Below are 20,103 nucleotides of genomic sequence, written 5' to 3'. Positions count from 1 at the left end.
AGCGTGATGAAATGGGTCCTTCCTCACGGAAGTTGTGCTTTGGCCTGCCAAGCCTCCACACCCCTGATCCCAGTCTCTCCTGGTTGTCTCCTGTCTCTCCAGGTTGTCACTGAACTTTTCTCAGTTGTCATCCAGACTTTCCTGGCTGTCACTGGTTTCCCAGATAATATTACTTGTATACATCTTGATGGAAAGATGCGTGGTTCCATCCTCAGGTGGATCCTCCTTCATCAGCTGTTTCGGCGCTGTCCACTACAGCCTCCAGAGGTGTGCCGACTGGGGTGATCAAGTCCCAGCCTGGAACCACTTGGCTCTACATCACTGCTGTACTAATTCAGTGTCTGTCTTATGATTTCTTGCTCTTGTATTTCAATGTGTGGAAAATTATCCGTACATCTTGACACTATATTTGGGAGCTCTTGATTACTGTCATCTAACTCTGTGATTGATGTGAAATATTTATTTAATAGTTCTATTTTTTCTATGTCTGAAAATGCAAAACTTTCAGTGCCATTGTTGTCTGTAAACTGAATAGGTGGAATTTCATTTGTTGGTTTAATGTGAAAAGTATCTTTCAGTAACTTCCAGTATAGTTTTTGATTGTTCAGACTAGCATCCTTAAGATGAGAATCTATATTGTCATAATAATTTTTAATAGCATATTTTTTCATATTATTAAACTTATTCCTTTCTTTGCAAAAGTTTTCCTTATCAGATTCCTTTTTTGTTTTTTGTGCTATTTTTCTTAGTCTATTACGAATACGCAAGGTTTTCTTTAGAAGAGAGTCCATCCTTGGTTTATCATTTGGCCTTATAGTAACAGTTTTTTCAGGTATGCATTGATAAATAATAGAGTTAAATTTTTCTGTGAAGTTTGTTGTTGCAGTATTAATGTTTTCTGTATCATCAATAAGGCTATTCCAGTCGCATTTTACAATAGAATCATTAAGGAGTTCTAAATCTGCTTGTTTATAGTTCCAAATTTTACGTTTATATGCCACATTTACATTTGTATTCTGGTGAATATATATATAAGTTGCTTTATGATCACTAACTGTATTACTAACTTGTAATGTTCCAGAATCATGTACATGTATATTGTCACTAATAATGATAGGATCTATAAGTGTTTCTGTATCGCAAGTTATTCTTGTAGGTTCGGGTATGATATTTGTTAACCTACAGCTATTCATAATTGTATGAATCTCATGTGAGTTGTTAACTTTTAAAAAATCTATGTTAAGATCACCAAGTACAACAATATTATTAGAGATATCACATGCCTTTTCAAATGACCAAGATAATTTTTGCCAAAAGACACTCTTTGTGTGTGGTGGACGATAAATACAACATATAAGTAGTTTTCCCTTTACTTGTGGTATTTCTATCCAAATGAGTTCTGTATCAACGGGTTCTAAATCTTCTCTTCGACTAGCCTTAATTAAATTTGAAACATAAATCATTACACCACCACCATGAGAATTACGATCTTTTCTGAAAATACACTTAAAACCTTCTATAAACAAACTTTCATTTGTAACGTATGAGTCTAAATGAGTCTCACTAAAACATAGTAAATCAAATAATACCGATAGTAATGATATTGCTATTCCCCAATGTAGAACAAAATTAATCTATTTAAAAAATCATCTTTTCCATCTACAAAATCAGCATGGAATTGCTATTCCTACTGAGATTAGAAACCCTGATATTGTAAATGCTTTCACTTTCAAAAAAATGATTTTTTAAAAGTGAACCCCCCCCCCAAGTTATTATTCTTATGGTGATGAAAAAAACGAACTAAATTTTAACCAGAGTGAAATACAATGTAAAGCCCTTTTAAATTCAGATCTATTTAAGATTAGACTTTCAGATAATACCCAATGTTCTTGTGGATATATCAATAAAAACACTGAGAATTTTTCCTGTATTGTAAACATTATACTGGAATAAGAACATAATTATTTCACACTGTAAAAAATAACAAAGGAGAATTACACAGAAATAGACCTTGATAAAATCCTATTAGGGGGTCCAAACTTGTGTCAACAAAATAATATCAACATTGTTAAAGCCGTACATGAGTATATAAAAAAATCGAATAGATTTTTATAAATAGCCAGCGTAACCATTCTGTATCTTTTACAACCCCTCTTTCTTTCTTCTCTCCTTACACCCCTAGTCCCTTTCTTTCTTATTTCGCTGCAACTTCTTTTTCTTTTTTTGCATTGAAGATTTTTTTGTTGTACATCATATTATTTTTGTATATATTTTGTACATATTTTTGTCATTTTGTTTTTGTTGGAGAGGACAATCTAAGTTGGCATAACTTGTGCCCAATCCCAATGATTATGTTTCAATAAAATGTGTTTAAATAAAAAAAAGGTATTAATATCTCGAAAATATTCATTATTCAGAAATAAACAGAAATACAATGTACATGCATACATCTGTTAATATTACAAACATAACATTTTGATCTCATGAAAAATATATTTTTTTAAATTGTACCTCACTTAAAATGTTCTTGGCATTCCATCGATGTTTGAATGAGAAACAATATTTTTTTTATTTTAAACAAGATGTGTTTTTGAAACACTTTGCGCCCAGCGGCAACAAAGTTCGAAAAAGCTAATTTTTAGCATTGTTAAAGGCACTTTGAAAGTTTACGCACTTTGAAAATTTTTTTCAAAGTGCGTTAAATTTGAGACCAAATCAACGCACTTTGAAAAAATAAAATTTCTTTTCAAAGTGCGTTACTATCGACCATATTAACGCACTTTGAAAAAATGTGTATGGCTTGGTCAATATTCTTGCAAATCTTATTAAGTATGATAAATAATTGAACCTGTTTGATAACTCTTCGGTTATGAGGTCACTTCAGGATGTGAAAGTGAGCTATTTTGATTTTTCCATGCTTTGAGAATTATTTCTCTTTTTTAAAAATGTTTTACTTATTTTTTTCCCCAGTTTGTATGCATTTTATGTAAACTAAAATTTATTGAAAGTTTTCAACGTCATACGTTATGCAAATACATAGACTAGTTGTAGAATAGGCATCGGTACCGGGGGAGGGGGGGGGGGGGCTTAGGCAAAGATATACATAATATAGGCATTGACATTGAGGCTTACTTTGGGGGGTTCGCTTTCAATTTGCTACCGACGGTTATGCACAACGAATGATGAAAAAAGTTAAGCTGAGAGACCTTCTACTCGTCTTCTCCTTGTTCTCAATGACGTTAAATGAGTGCATGTAAATTAAAAAAGTTTTTATGCGCCCGGATCGATAGATCCGAGGCGTATATTGTTTTTGTCCTGTCTGTTTGTCTGTTTATCTGTTTGTTTATCTGTTTGTCTGTCTGTCTGTTGTCAACTTTAACCTTCGCCATAACTTTTGAACCATGAGAGATAGAGACTTCATATTTGATATGCATTCTTGACCAATAAATCTCTTTTAAATGGCACCAAGGTCAATGACCTTGTGACCTTGACTGTGACCTATGGGCTAAAAATAACTTTTTCGAACTTTCGCCGTAACTTTTGAACCATGAGAGATAGAGACTTCATAAATGATATGCCTACTCCACTAATAAATCTCTTTCAAATGACATCAAGGTCATGACCTTGTGACCTTGACTGTGACCTATATGCTATTAATAGCTATTTAGACTTTTCGCCATAACTTTTGAACCATGAGAGATAGATACTTCATATTTGGTATGCCTATTCCACTAATAACGTTCTTTCAAATGACACCAAGGTCGATGACCTTGTGACCTTGACTGTGACTTATCCGCAAAAAATAGATTTTTTGAAGTTTGTTACCGCCGGGTGCATAGTGTTTCACAAACACATCTTGTTTGAAAGATATAATTATCACAAAACGATTCTCTCAATTATTAGAATCTAAAAAGTTTTTTTTAATACAGATTCTTTTTCAAAGTGCGTTAAATGTCCCCGTGGTAAAAAAATGTTAATGTACACTCTTAACGCACTTTGAAAAAAATTTTCAAAGTGCGTTGAGTGTGTCCCAAATTTAACGCATTTTGAAATTTTTTTTCAAAGTGCGTGGATTTTGTCCCAATTTTAACGCACTTTGAAAAAATTTTTCAAAATGCGTATTTTTTTTTCAATGTGCGTTGTCACATAGCATATAGGTCACAGTCAAGGTCAAAAGATCATTGACTTTGGTGTCATTCAAAAGAACTTAATAAGAGGAGTATGCATACCAAATATGAAGTCTCTTTCTCCTTTGGTTCAAAAGTTATGGAGAAAGTTCGAAAAAGCTATTTTTAGCATAGAGGACACAGTCAAGGTAACAAGGTCATTGATCTTGGTGTCATTTGAAAGAGCTTAATTAGTGGAGCATGTAAACCAAATATGAAGTCTCTATCTCTCACGGTTCAAAAGTTATGGCGAAGGTTAAAGTTGACAACAGACAGACAGAGAGACAAACAGAAGACACAGACAGGACAAAACAATATACGCCAGATCTTTCGATCCGGGCGCATAGAAATAATGTCGGAAATGAATTTTAAAAATGTTGGAAATAAACCCTGAATTTTCTTCAGGATTTGAACGTTTTAAAAGGTCGAGATAATTGACGAGTGTTGACGTGGAGTATGACCTCAGAGTCTTAACATAATTTTTATGAAAGTCAAAATAAACACAGTTGTGATAGACATGATAAAGCTATTGGCGTATCTGAGCTAAAAAATAAAAATACCAGATTAAGGTGTTTGGCTTCTGACATTAAAAATAATTGAAAATGATTTTTTTCTTTTTTAATTGTAAGAATAAACATAATAAATTATTTTAAGCCAGAAAAATGCATATGAATATGATTTAATTTTCAAGCTATAGGTGTTCCTGACAAAGGGAGGTAATTCTCTCATTTTAGTAAAGAAAAAGACCAAATTTGTGTCCAACATATTTAATATTTATTTTAAACTATGAAATGTTTTCAAATCATTCCAACCTTTTGCTATCTTTTAAAAGTAGTCATAGGGAATATAAATATTGATAAAATAATAATGATAATTGATAGAAGATAAAATTTAATTCTTATCAAAAAGCACACACCCTCATACAAAAAAATGCCTTTTTTTCCTTTCACAGGGCTTATAAAATGAGCTTGGAAAATAAATTAGAAATAATTAACAAGTATTTTTTTTTCTATATATTTGTTACTTAGATGAAGTGCTTTCAAATGGTGTAAAAAATTGTATATCAATATGAGTTACTTTTAAAGATATTTTAACTTGAATTTCCTCTGACCCATTTTTCTCAAATTTTGACCAGAGGAAATTCGGATTGATTCTGTTTGCCTCTTCCATGATTTTGGGGGATTTTCTATTTGCCTAAATGAATAAGTGTATTGAAACTCAATCTTTTTCTTTAAAAGAAAAGGGACATTTCATTTTTTTGGGGACTATTTAAGACTTGTGGGGGGGGGGGGGGGGGGGTTAATATCTATTTTCATGCCCACTCACATTACCTGAGGATAATTCTTTAATAGTTTGACTAATCATGGCTTTGCCTGTTCTGAGTTGAGAGAATTTTACAGACATTTCAAATATTTTTCTATGCATACTTTGCTCCACTTGTGGGCCATCCATCCCCCAGGAATTATTGAATATAGGGTATGTAATGAAGCTAAATTTCACGTAAATGTCATCTTTTCTTCAGTGGTTCTTCAGAAGATTTTTGAATAATGCCACCAAAATTCTTAATTACCCCCCACTTCAAGAGGGCGAGACACTTCCTATGAACAAAGTTAAATCCCTTTAATTGAAATTGGGCCAGTTGGTCTTTCAAAGAAATAAAATATATCAAACTTTACACACCCCAGACAAAAGACCGATTGCCAGACAATCTTTGATCAGAAAAGCTCACTCGGACTTCCGTGTCAGGTGAGCTAAAAACCACCACATAGTAATCATTTCACTATAAACGTTTCACAGCAAAATTCCAGTTATTGAAAATGAAGGGAATAAAAAAAAAGACTAAATGAATGTTTTGAACTACTAGTTGTACCAATAACAGCTAGTTGAATTTGCATCATGCAATGTAAATCTCTCTTGATTTCATTGTATCAAACAAAATGTTCTTTATTCAAGATGAAAAATGATCAACTATTTAACTTTATTCAGATCCATGTTCCTTGTGATAGAGATCTATCAAATTGTTACCTTTACAAGTAACATACAACATTTTTATATACTGTAAACATTAGATTTTTTGTGCCTTTGACAGAAAACTGCTGTTGCTATATCAAGAACATCGCTAACTTTATGACCTGCGTATTTATAAGTACACAATAAAAATTTTGCTAGAAATCAAACCTAGCCCGATTGTTGAAAAATAGATTACTGCCAAGTATAGGTCATACACAATATTAAACATTTACAGAATGTCCTTTCATATTCATTTGTGCATGTTTCAATTTAATATGCACATAGTCTTCTTCAATAAATATCAATGAACACCTTTTAATTTTTCATGTATGCTCAAAATATGGGTAATGAAAAGAAATTGTTGTCAATTTCTAAATAAGGATTTATTTTGAATGGAAAGAAAATGTTTTGTTCAACTACAAACTACCTATAACAATAAACATTGAAAAAAACAATAGTACATGGCATAATTATACCCCTGCTCTGAAGCACAGGGTTTATACTGTTTTTCTTTCTACACTTGTGTGTCTTTCTGTCAGTAACAAATTTTTGTCCGATTTTTCTCAGCAATCACTCATCATGCTCAATTGCTCATCACAGATGCTTTAAGTTTTAGTACACTCTTTCTTTAGCCATGCCGTATGTTGGAATTGGTTTTAGACGAATCTGATGTCAACTTCCTGATTATCTGTGCATCTGTCTGTACCACAAATAGTAAATTTTTGTCACAGTTTTCTCCAAAACAACTCATCACATTTGGAATTGGTTTTAGACGAATCTGATGTCAAATTCCTGATTATCTGTGCATCTGTCTGTACCACAAATAGTAAATTTTTGTCACAGTTTTCTCCACAACTACTCATCACAGTTGGAATTGGTTTTAGACGAATCTGATGTCAACTTCCTGTTTATCTGTGCATCTGTCTGTACCACAAATAATAAATTTTTGTCACAGTTTTCTCCACAACTACTCATCACAGTTGGAATTGGTTTTAGACGAATCTGATGTCAACTTCCTGTTTATCTGTGCATCTGTCTGTACCACAAATAACAAATTTTTGTCACAGTTTTCTCCACAACTACTCATCACAGTTGGAATTGGTTTTAGACGAATCTGATGTCAACTTCCTGTTTATCTGTGCATCTGTCTGTACCACAAATAATAAATTTTTGTCACAGTTTTCTCCACAACTACTCATCACAGATGCTTGAAATTTTTTAGACATGAAATATGGTTGGATTCATTTTTGTACGAATCCATTGTCAATTAACTTTGTTTATTCCTGTCTGTCCATATTCACATCAGAGTGAGGGTATTACTAGTGAGCACTGGCTCACAGAAATCAAACAAACAAACAAACAAACAAACAACCAAACAAATAATAACATAGTTACATACAAAGAACATCATACAACTGCGTTACTGCTCAGATCTGAGAAAATCTGCAACAGAATCAATGATTTTTCTAGATTTTGTCACACGCACACTGTTATCTGTTATCTCTGTCAGCACATCCTGTACTCCCTCCCTACCATTTCTGCGATAAGCCAGTTGTAAGTGTGATAAGGAGAGTCCACTGCTGGCAATCTTATTTCCCATTCCATTCGAAATCACCTTTTGGTCCAATAAAGGCTTTAGTGTGCTCATTAGACTTTTTGTTGTGTTCTTGTGATGGAATATGGCAAAGGCAGAGTTTGAAGTGAAAGATGCAGCAAGTTTGACTTCAGGGGAAGGTCCTGTATGGTCCAACAATCTCTTCAAGGCTAAGACATCCTGTAATGAGTCATGCGCACTGTATTTGTCTTGTAGAATTTCTTCGAAGAGGTGTAACTGTGAGTATGATGAAAGGTTTGGATGCGAAATTTTGAAAAGAGGTAAGGTATCAATGAAACCAATGACTGCAGATGAGAATGCCTCCAAAATGTTTAATTTACTCAAAATGTTGAACAGCACAGGAAGGTCAAACACTTTGGAGTTGTGTCCAACTAGAACAGCATCTGACTCCGATTTCTTCATGAAGTCTATAAACTGGATCAGTGCATCCTTAATGCTGACTGTCTCAACTTCCTCATCATTGTGGTACATTTTATTGTTGACTACTTTTATTCCAGTAATTTCTGTAGCTTTTGAGGACATTGGTTTTTCTGGAATGATGTATTTGTTGAAAACCTCATCATTTCTAACTGCAGACAACTGCACAATATGAGAATCCCTTGCTAAAAATAAAAAACAAATAATTTAATTTTGATTGTAACGCATCATTTGATTGGATAAAAAATTAATCTAAATTGTATAATCTGGTTTGCTTACGTCACAATGACTTACATCAAATTGTATCAATCCGCTTGACGTTACGTTTAAAATATGAACTATTTGAAGGCGTTATAAAGAGAAAATTTGTCTTGTTTTATATTCTTGATGATTGAAAATTAAATCATAAGGAGTGAATTAAATGGCAACCCAAATTATACTGCTACAACCTGGGTTGGAGCAGTTTACGCTTTTTTATAAACCGCTTTGAGGTTTAGAAAGCGTAAACTGCCCCAACCCAGGTAATACAGTATAATTTGGGTTGCTATTTAATTCATTCCTTAAGTAAATTCAAGTTTTTAAAATTAAAAGCATTAAAAAAAATACATACAAAAATTGATATATTGTAAATGTATTATATTTAGCATGTATGATATTTGGCAGAAATTGACTTTTGAATAAGTAAGCGTAGATTTGATTTAGCGCACTTCTTCATTTTCTTCTTTATGTGTATATGTGCAAGACATTTAGCGTTGTACTTGATTTAGCGGTTGCTGCGTTTCGCCAAATCCGCTATTAGAATACACAGCCAAATGTAATCCGTTTACAGTATGCATGATTTAAAAAATTTTGAAACATTATAATAATAGTAACCCTCTTCCCCAAGACTTAACTCCATCAAAGATGCTTGAATTCTTTCAGAATATGCAATTTCTTTTTAATCAGTGTCCTCAGAAGGAAGGGTAAAGTTTTGAAAGATATAAAACATGCTCAACTACTTGTACCAATATCGGAATTATGCAAGAGTCTCCATTTCTATTCGTTTTCTATGATAACTCTAGTATTATTCCTTCAAAATGCATACAAAAGAAATACCGGAAGAGGGCCATAACCATCAGCATTGACTTAACATTTAAATCTAGGTTCTTACCGAGTCCAGTAGTTTCCAAATCAAAATAGATCTCTTCAGCATTTAACAGCTGACTTGAAGGGAGATGATCATACTTTGGAATTGTTTTTGGAGCTGGAATTTCAACGATGTCAGAGGCCTGCTGGAGATCACATCCTGTTAAATAACTGATGCCTTCCCTTGTTTCTTTTGTAGAAATACTTTGAATTCTGTAAAGAAGATGTATACTGTAAAACAAATGATTCTAAACTGAGGTCTTACAAAAGGCCTAGCAAAATAAACAATCACCTAATGTACAGCTAATAAATTAGGAGTTGTAAATAAATGAAAATCCTGAGCACATCGGCAAGGAAAGAGCACAAAGTAGACCAGAATAGAAAAGTTATGGTACATGTAATTTACTGAAAGGGGGGGGGGCTTAAATTTTATCACTACTTAAGAATGCCTCCATATCAATACAGCATATAACTTTTTTAACATTTTGTTCGTATATATTACTTAGTAATAATTTGAATTTGATTCCCCACTGTTTCCCTCCCTACCACAAAGGATCAGGATTTAAACAAATTTAAATCTTCAATACATGAGGATGTTTACATTTCCATATGACTAAACATAGCTTCTCTTTTTTTTTCAGGGGGGGGGGGGGGGGGGGGGGGGGGATTTAAACAATCTAGAATCTACACTACCTGAGGGGGGGATTTTTTCCTATGTAAAACTTTGATCCACCATGTATGATTTGAAAAAAAAAAATTAATTCTACTTTACCTGAGGATGCTTCCATATTAATATCACCAATCATAGCTTTGCTATTCTTGAGAATTTTTAAAAAAAATATATTGTACTGTAAAATGCAATTGTGGCCCCACCCTATCCCTGGGGGTCATGATTTAAACAATCTAGAATCTACACTACCTGAGGATGATTTCATATCAATATCACTTATCATGGCTTTGCAGTCCTTGAGAAGATTTTTAAAGATTTCAAATTCTCTATATATTCCTGTGTAAAACTTTGATTGGCTATGTGGTCCCACCCTATCCCCCAGGGTCAAGATTTGAACAAACTTGAATCTACACTACCTGAAGATGATTCCATATGAGTTTCATCTTACCTGGCCCAGTGGATACTAACTTTGTAGCAAGTTTGGTTGAAATTGGCCTAGTTGTTCTTGAGAGGAAGATGAAAATGTGAAAAGTTAATGACAACAGATACATTTTTATCAGTAAAGCTCACTTGAGCTTTCCGCTAAGGTGAGCTAAAAAACTGGGTATGTAGGTAGGTAAAATTTTTATTTTAAGATTGCAGCAAAGCAATATGCCCTCCCTTCTTTGAAAAAAATATTTATCAAACCATGCTATTTATAACAAGCATACCGTAAATCTTTGGTGATTCAGAAAACAAATCTTAGTAACATGCAAGATATTAATTCCCACTTAAATTCATACTTATCATCATTCACTTGTTCTTGGTTTATTTTCATTTTTGAGGTTGACAAAAGGTTTTTTACACCTGACAAATGACAATCAAAGTATACTAGTACGTACTTCCTGGCTTTCAATTCTCTCCTTCTCCTTTTAAATTTCTGTGTCACTGAAATGGCCTTCTGTCGCTTTCTTTGTAAATCCCTCAGAATGCACTGTCGTCGAGTATAGTAGCCAGGAGAGAGGCCCAATTTCTTGTTAACCTTTAATAAGGATAAAAGAATCTATTATGTACAACTACAATGTACATACATATACAATACAATCTGCTTTTGATTAAAATTTGCAGAATTTTCAAATGTAAGAGATAACTTGAGTGGTTCAACTCAGATATGACACAATAAGCATGAAAAAATAAAAATTTACAAACCTTTACAAGATATCTGTGTCCAACATTTTTCTGGGCTACACATGCAGCAACTCTATATCTGAGGCTTGAAGAAGAGCTGTAATGATGGGTCTTTGGGGCTTTTGCAGACACCATTCTGTGAAAACTCTCATTCGACTGTGTGCTTCCTAAGCATGAAAGACGATCAGAATGACTTGCATATGAACTGAAGACTTCTTTCAGATCATCCTGAAGGAACCTATCTTTCAGGGGTTTTCCATGTGGAAGTGACTTGTACCTCAGGTTAGGGTTGTTAATGAAGTTGCACCACCTTGAGGAGCAGTGTTGGTGATCTCCAAATATGTGTAATGGAATTGATGAAAGGTCTTCTTTGATTTGAGAAGCATTTCCTTTTCCCTGTGCTATGGAGTAACTGAAGCATTTCTGAATGTACTTTATCACAGACAAAGTTAGAGATGAATGTTTTTTCTTCAAGGTAAACAAAGAGTTTGTAAACAGTTTCTTTAGATGATTTTTATCAGACAACTTCTTAATATCAGCATTGACATTAGCTTTCAGTCTTGCAATAGTGGTAGAGTCCTCATCTCCAATGATTCCATCAATGGTTATTCCTTTACTTTTCTGTAGATCTTGGACCATCTCAATAACCATATCTGCCTCCATGGCCTTTGAACTACCCTCCCAATTCTTTGAGCACTCATGGGCTGCTGGATTCTTGTTGGTTGATTCAGCTACACTGCATACTCTGCAATTCTTAGACCTCAGAGAGTATGACAATACTTTGTCGGAGAGAGGACCAACCATGGAACAATGACCTGAAAAATTACAAATTAGAAAAACTGTATAACTTATAGATGTATTCGTTGTTTTTATTAAAGCATTTTTCATGCATTTCTTAACTTAATAAAATGTATGTCTTAATACTTTGGCAAGGAAAATCAAACTCGATCACTGATGTTACATGTATGCATTTGGTAATAACCTTTAACCCCTTTAGTCAGCAATGAACCTGTGCGTCCAGTGCACTATAGCATAATTAGGTCAAATATTTATTTTTCATGAGGGGTGCTGTATAATTAATGCAAATCGTTCAACTTTAAAAAAGTAAACAGTTGCTATAAAACGTGTTTGCAGGATGCAATAGGGACCAAATTCCTACTTCTTTGAAGTTAGTGTTCTAATTATTGACAATGCTTTGGTAAATAATGTTTCTAATAAGTGTCGTTAAAAATTGGTTGTGTGTCATAGAGCGATTAGCGAATACGCTAACTGTGTAAAATCACCTAATATTTTAATATTTTGATTTGACTCATTATGACTCTTAATGATTTTTCTCCTATATATATTCCCGTGTAAACATTATATCCTTTTTTGGCTCCATTATCCCACCTTGGGTCCATATTTCGAACAAAACTGAATATGCTTTACCTGCATGAGCAACATAACTATTCATGGCTGTTCTTTAGAAGAATATTTTACAATTTATATGGACAGTTGAACTTTGAGATATGTGTCTTTCTAAATTTATTGCATCTGTTTGCATACATATTTAATGGAATCAAGTCCTAAGCAAACTTAATGCATAGTTTATGTTGGGCACAAGCGGAAAGTAATCACTCTAATCATCAATATTTTTTTTTATTTTCCTAAAATTTGTCTACTGTAGAAGCATAAATTTTCGTGGGCATAAAATTTTGTTGTTTTGACATCAAAAATAATCTCGTCGTTGTTTTAAAACTAACCCTAGGTCTAAAAAAAATATGTTTGTTTCCTGTAACCCGACCGACCCATTCAAATTACCCCCCGGGTGAATTTTTTTTCTGACAAATGGCAAAACTTCGTTAGATCAATCAGCTGATTCCATTTATTAAAAAAAGAAAATTAGCTTGTAGCTTAACTTGAGACATAAAATATGTCAACCTAGTTTACATTTAAGTTTGATTAGTTATAAAGAGTAATCATTGTTATAACAACAATTTCCCCCTACAACTTTCTGAAGATCGTTTTCTGCCGCTAGGCAGCCATTTTGGATGCCATGTTGGGTGTCCACTGTAAATATGACACCTGGTATATTGAGTCCAGGGATGTTTGACAATTCATAAGAAAAAAAAAAATCCCGACCTACCGACCCTTAATTTTTTTGGAATGTTACAGGAAACAAACATATTTTTTTTAAAGCCCTATTCAATATATAGTCATATAAAATTTCGTGTGGGATTTAATTTTGTTGAATTTTGTTAACGGAATAAACAAAATTTAATCCCCCCGAATATTTGTGCTTTTACAGTATTTTTACCTGATAAACTATCATATGTCTTTCCGCTACCCCGTTTTTGCCATCCAGCATCTACAGCAACAACTAGTCCATTTTCGTTCATCTCTCTGAAAAATAGTTAAATAACAGACATCAGTTATTAACTGTGAACCTGTCTCCTTTAGAACACCCCGTAATGTGCATAACATTCTGCATATTTATCAACACAAATTATACTGTATATGACTAAACCTTATATTTATCAGTATATCAGATTCTATTAACTTCATCACTATCAATTATTATTAGGTATTCCCTATGATTTTCATTTGGGGATCAAAACTAAAACACGAGGCTCTTGGGGCTTGGGCCACAATACTCTAGGAAGTCACTGTCTCTGTCCAATCTAATTAAAATTATTTGTTAGATCCACTTGCATACTCGCTACACAAACATCTAACAACATCTCATTGAGGGTCACGTCAGAGGTCAAATTCTAATCAACCAATCAAATTGTCTCTTGCAAAATCATTGTTTATTTGTTGACGTAATTGAAGAAAATAAGTCTAGGGTTGTTCCGAATTTGAACTCTGAGTGACCCTCTATAGGATGTTGTTAGATGCTAGTGTAGCAATTATGCGAGCAGATCTAACATCTAATTTTGATTAGACTGTGTCTCTGTCACTCTTCAATTTTTTTTTCTTCAATCAAATTTTCCTTTTTTAATTCATTCTAGGAATGAATTTAATAGCTACCCAAGTTATACTGTATATCCTGGGTTGTGCCAGTTTTGGCTTTCTATACAGCGAGGCTTTCATTTCAAAGCAGGTTACACTATTATAACTTGGATAACTATGAAGTTAATTCCTTATAATTTAATTCTCCATCAATAAGTAAAGAAAATAAGACAATTTTTCCTTCAAAAATGCATGCAATTAGTACATACATGTATCTTATATGTAAAATTAAATGGGTTGTTATGTTTGTGACATACATGTTAGTAATTGTGACTTAACCAACACAGGTTATACCATATGACCACTACACATGTATGCTGGACACCCATTGATCTGATCAGAAAAGCTCTATTGCGCCTTTGGCTCATTTGAGCTAAATAGTGAGATTTAAACTGAATTTATATTGTTTACACACTCATTCATCATTTCCAGTTCCTTCTGCAAAGCATCAGACATAGACTCTGCAGCAATATCTTCAACAGCTCTGCCTATCTCTTTCTGTCTTTTGTCCAGCATGGCATGGCTTACAGGTGGTATATTCAGCTCAGAAAGGAGACTGTTGACTTGCGTTGCACCAATACCAACATGTACAATTGCTGTAAATACAAATTCATAAATGTAAAAAAGAAATCAATCTAATCACTTTAAACAAGAAGCTTGTGAAATACAACACTCACCTTAGTCTCATTTATTTTCTCTCTTTATTACCAGAAATTAAAAATAGAACCCATACTTTTAACAAACTAAACCCCTAGGGGTAATGGCAACAAAACTTGAATTGATCTACATTAGGATGATTCAATATCAATATGATTAATACAGTAATAAGGCTTTGCTGTTCTACAGAGAATTTTTTCCATCTGAATAGTCAAGTGGTTAGAACAAATCAAAAAAAGTCCCATTCTAACTTGTTATACCCTTTCTATGATGTGAATATAGGTTCTTTTGTGAATATACAGGCAGACACATGGATAAATAGGAAGCAGACATTGGATTTCTATAAAAGTGAATTCCATCATATGGCATATTGCCAAAACAAGGTGTGACTGTGTGGTAAAACACAAGAGTAAAACAGTATACCAGTACCCACTTCCCTCTCCTTTAAAGCATATTTTGAAAAGTTGACAGACAGATAAATGGAAAAAGATCAGAAAGCTGAAATGAGCCTCTGGCTTCAAGAAGTTAAAAATAGCTTGCCTTCTCATCAAGTTTTTATTCTGAATTAAACATTATCAGGGGCGGATCCAGGAATTGAAGTTAGACGGGCAGGGTTCGACATTAACGTTAGTCCGTTAGTCTCAGACTAATAAGTCTCAGACTAATACATTTTCATTTGGACTAATAAAAGTTGTGGCGTATTAGTCCGAATGGAATAATAAAGTTTTCTGGGGGAAAAAATTACCGAAGTTCTCGACAACTTTCACTGGAAAACCCGTATGTATTTTTAGCTTTCTTGCATCTTGGCGGAAAGTTATGTAATTCTGAGTCAATTCGGCACTTAATTTTAGGACTCATTGGAATGAAATTAAACATTTTAGGGATTATGATTTATTAAGACTCATAAAGAAAGATGTCGGGCATTTGGATGTCGTAATCATTTATAGAGAATAATGAGATCGGGAACACGATCCTAGTTCCTGATCAGGCAATTTCAACAAATATTGGTATAAAACATTTCATGTAAACGCATGCTTTGTTTATTAAAAAAAAAGTATAAAAAGTACCTTGAAATGTAAATTCTATTGTTTAATTATATTTTTGACGGACTCATAAAATTGCCTGTGGACTAATAAAATTAAAGATGCACTAGTCCGGCTAGACCAACGCAGAAAAATGTTAGTGTCGAACCCTGGCGGGTTGGGCGCCAGATTCAGGCAGAAAGGGGTCTGGGGGCCGCCTTGAGGCAAAGCCCTGGTGGGGGCCAAGGGGGCGAAGCCCCCCGAAGCTCTTGGATTCTAGAGGTTTTGTAGGGTAAAAATGAGGTCTACCGAGTAGACATCAGAAACATTTCCTCAACAAAACTATGTTTTATGCTAACTTTGACAATTTCAGGGGGGGGTGCAAATCCGCCACTGATTATATCAATTTATAGATACATATACCTATTTACTGGCTATGAGGACAAAAGCAATTTTATTGTCCCCCAAGACAGCAACAATTTCTCAAGGTGCGTCCAAGTTGCTGTTGAGGGGGACAACAAACTTGCTTATATTGGAATAGACAGGTAAAACTCAATCAGGCTCTTGTGACTTGACAATAATAAATATACATGTAACTGATGTAGGGGATGTGTACGTTAAACTTCTTACCTGCTGATAGCTTTGTATTTACATCCCACACTCTTCCATGTTTTTTCCCCGTTTTTACATGGTTAATATGATTACACTTTGTATTGCTGCAACAGACCTGAAATGTTAATGTAAAATCAATGAATCCATAATTACAGGTCACTGTTCTAAATTCATTCACCATTAATGAAATCAAATGCTTGGGAAAAAAGAATTTAAATATGCATTACTTCAAATTACTTCAAAGAAAAAAATGTAACATCTTTCAAAACTAAAAATATGGATATATGGAATACTGCCTGTTTTATATGGAGAAAAATTCAAGGAAAAACCTTTCAAGGTTGTTTTTATACAAACTGTGCAAAAATTGGTGAGTTCATACCTTTAACAAAGAAGCTAAACCATATGTCAACACAGAAATAGTGTGTGAAAGTTGTAATGGTAAGCCACATTTACAACATCCCCGCAAGCCCTCAGCTAACACTCCAAGTTCTACTACTCTCCTCCCCTCCTTCCAATCCTCAGATGTAGTCACTTCTTCCCCATCCACCACCTCCTCTCTTTCCAGTATATTCAAATTTGGCAATTCTATGAATAATGAATAAAAATTATCACCATTACACATTCTTTATTATCTACTGTAACACATCCTGACTAGTTGACTGTTTAGATACACTTACTAAATTCCAAGAACCAGTTTTCAAAATAATTCATAGTGCCGATATACAACATATTTTTCCATATACCGATATTTCTCAAGATATTCTGAAATCAATCTAAAATATGATCTCCTATTTGCTTGGGCCCCTGGTCATTCACATGTAAACAGACGGTGTATGAGGTGCAGCGAAGAGTTGCATAGCATTTGCAAGATCTTTCAACATTTTAAAGTTGATTTCTTACTCCAGATTGTAAGGTTAAGTAGTCTGTATTAATAAGTTAAAATCTGCATCAACAACTACACCGCCATTTTGATTATGAATGTAAAAGAAGCTATATGGTTGAACAATTTTTTCCCGTAATGCATTATCATGATTATATACCTTTCTATTTTCAAAACAATTAGACCGCTAACATTTTGTTTGTGACTTAGTAAGATCATATGATCCAATTAAAGAAAAATCATGTAAATCTCAAATTCAAATGAGCAAATATTCATTGAGTTTAGAATAGACTTTGGAGAAAATTTGTCCTGTCGTTCCCGCTTAACAATTAGTGTTGGGCCCATTGGCAAGCTGATGTCAATTAAAAAAATTTAGGTCAATTTCGGTATTGATTTCATAATATCTTAAGAAGTATAAGGAATTACGGAATGAAATTTGAAGGAATGAAGATTGTTTATATATATGGATAGATATGGATAAAAAGTAAATTTGTAAAGCATTCAATTTAAAAGAGTTTTATTGGTGAAAGTAGGTACCCTATGAAAAGAGTTCCATACCTTTATTTTTTTTTAACACCTCAATTTTTTTTCTAAGTGATCTAAAGGCCTGTGGGTCAAATGAGTATATCTTTCATCACGTGCAGTGTATTAAAATAAAATACAGCAATTATCTTTGATTAGTATTGTCATGTAAGGTAAGACATCAGCAAATGTAATTTTTTTTTTGTAACAGCTAGGCCTAGTATATATATATATATTATTGAAATCCACATATAACATCATGTATAGTTAAATTTATTATTATCAAATATGATTCAAATTTCCATGTTGCACTTTGATTACAATAGGCCATGTGGTTTTCAATAAAATACCCCCCCCCCCCCCCCAAAAAAAAATTATATTTTTAAAACTTTGTTGTCAATCAGATGAAAACTTGTTTTTATCAAAATATATCTTTGAAAATTCAATTATATACTTGATAAAAACAAGTTTTCAATGTCTTAGTTATGTCATGTTGTTTTTCAATGAAATATTGAGAAAAATTCAATATCTTCTCTTTTGGTGCACATCTTTAACTATTATAATTTTTTTTTTTAATAGCTACACGTAGTCATAGTTCAAAAAGTCTTTAGATTGGACCTGGTATATAAAATGAACATCAACAAATTCATGTACCTCCCTTTAATATATCTAATATTTCTAATAGACCTATGTGTAATCATGGTAATTTAGATGCAGATATGAAAACGAGTCTTTTAGATTACGTATTTTACATGTACAAACCGTGATCGTGATCAACGCTGACAGGGGTTGCACTGGCGGAGTAATTGTGGTCTGTAAGGATAGCTCCCCTAATCCATCGAGTCAATTGCCCTGCAGATACTTTATCATATCTCTCCTTCTGCTTTTTCGAGACGAACCCATGGCGTCTGTACTTTGGTTTCACCATCTCAACCAAAGTTACCGCGCAGACCTTGACTTCTCGTCTGCTTTTTGTTTACATTATCGTAATCCGGTTCACATCCGCGAAATGTAAAATGCTTATTATATGTTTGTTTTCTGGCATAAAAAATCGTCATTATGTTACTTTCTATGGATGATGATTATAATTATTTGTAGAAACTATTAATTCTCTGCCGTATTGAATTCTTTATTATAACGACATTCAGACCAATTTACGGCAGTTCGAGTTGCGCGGTGAATTCAATTTCGTCAGAAGCGAAACACCTTAAGTGTACAATTACATGATATTTGCTACGTTCGAATTCAATTTTTCACTGATTTTGAACTTAAATATCCTTACGTTTCTGTAGTTGAATTATACTTTAAACTGTGTCTGATATTTTTATTAGAGTCGAGAATAAATCAGTTATTGTTTAAAATCTCGGATATCTATGAAACGCGATTGATTTAAATTGTGTAATACTGTATAGTACGGAAGCCCAATAGTGCAAACCAAAAATAAATAAAGAAAAACGAAATTATTAAATAAAGAAAAACGAGATAATTAAATAAAGAAATACGAGATTATTAAATAAAGAAATACGAAATTGTTAAATAAAGAAAAACGAAATGATTTATTTAATAATTTCGTTTCTCTTTATTTAATAGTTTCGTTTTTCTTTATTTAATAGTTTCGTTTTTCTTTAAATATTAATTTCGTTTTTCTTGACTTAATAATTTCGCTTTTCTTGATTTAATAATTTCGTTTTTCTTTATTTATTTTTGGTTTGCACTATTGGGCTTCCGTAGGAAAGTCCTATCTTTATATAAAGTAACAAAACAAATAAAAAGATCTTTTGATTTTTTGTTTAGTCTGAACTTATAAAAAATACGCCATATATGATTTCATTCAACATGAAACGCTGTATATATGCTTATGGTTGCCCTTTCATTTTTCGATTTTTTCCCTCACCTAGCTAGGAATTTTTTTTTGGACCCTATAATATTGTTTATGACGTGGATTAATTATTAAGTAATCCAGCTATCTGGCACATTACATGTATTTTAACTTTTTGTTAAGATAAAGTTCATTAACCTGAAAGTGAACAAAACCTTTTGGGTTTATAGTGGGCATAATTATCATGTGTTAATTTATTTTTAGATCAGATACATGTACACTCTCTCAGTTTTCTTCCCTTTTTTATCTAAAATCCATTCTGTGTGAAATATAGCTGGTACAGGTGAGAAAACGTCTCAGCATTAATGGCCTTCACGACAAAGGTTGAATGAAAAATTCTGGTTGTTTATCTATCAACCGCTATAACGAG

General features: G+C 33.2%; 1 protein-coding gene across 1 annotated transcript; it reads right to left on the bottom strand.

The window, feature by feature from the left end:
* Positions 1-7,596: 7,596 nt before the first annotated feature.
* On the bottom strand, positions 7,597-18,821 carry LOC134230447 (uncharacterized). Its single transcript, XM_062712278.1, has 9 exons — positions 18,617-18,821; positions 16,832-17,037; positions 16,471-16,567; positions 14,577-14,757; positions 13,467-13,552; positions 11,192-11,985; positions 10,885-11,024; positions 9,359-9,546; positions 7,597-8,393 (listed from the first exon to the last, which is right to left on the bottom strand). Exons 1-9 carry the CDS (start codon positions 18,780-18,782, stop codon positions 7,597-7,599), a joined length of 2,655 nt encoding a protein of 884 aa, XP_062568262.1. The 5' UTR covers positions 18,783-18,821.
* Positions 18,822-20,103: the final 1,282 nt, after the last annotated feature.

The sequence above is a fragment of the Saccostrea cucullata genome, unplaced genomic scaffold (assembly GCF_032062105.1).
Source record: "Saccostrea cucullata isolate Sc308-1 unplaced genomic scaffold, CSIRO_AGI_Scuc_v1 ctg4851, whole genome shotgun sequence".
Lineage (NCBI taxonomy): Eukaryota > Metazoa > Mollusca > Bivalvia > Ostreida > Ostreidae > Saccostrea > Saccostrea cuccullata.
This window is presented reverse-complemented; position numbering and strand designations above follow the sequence as displayed.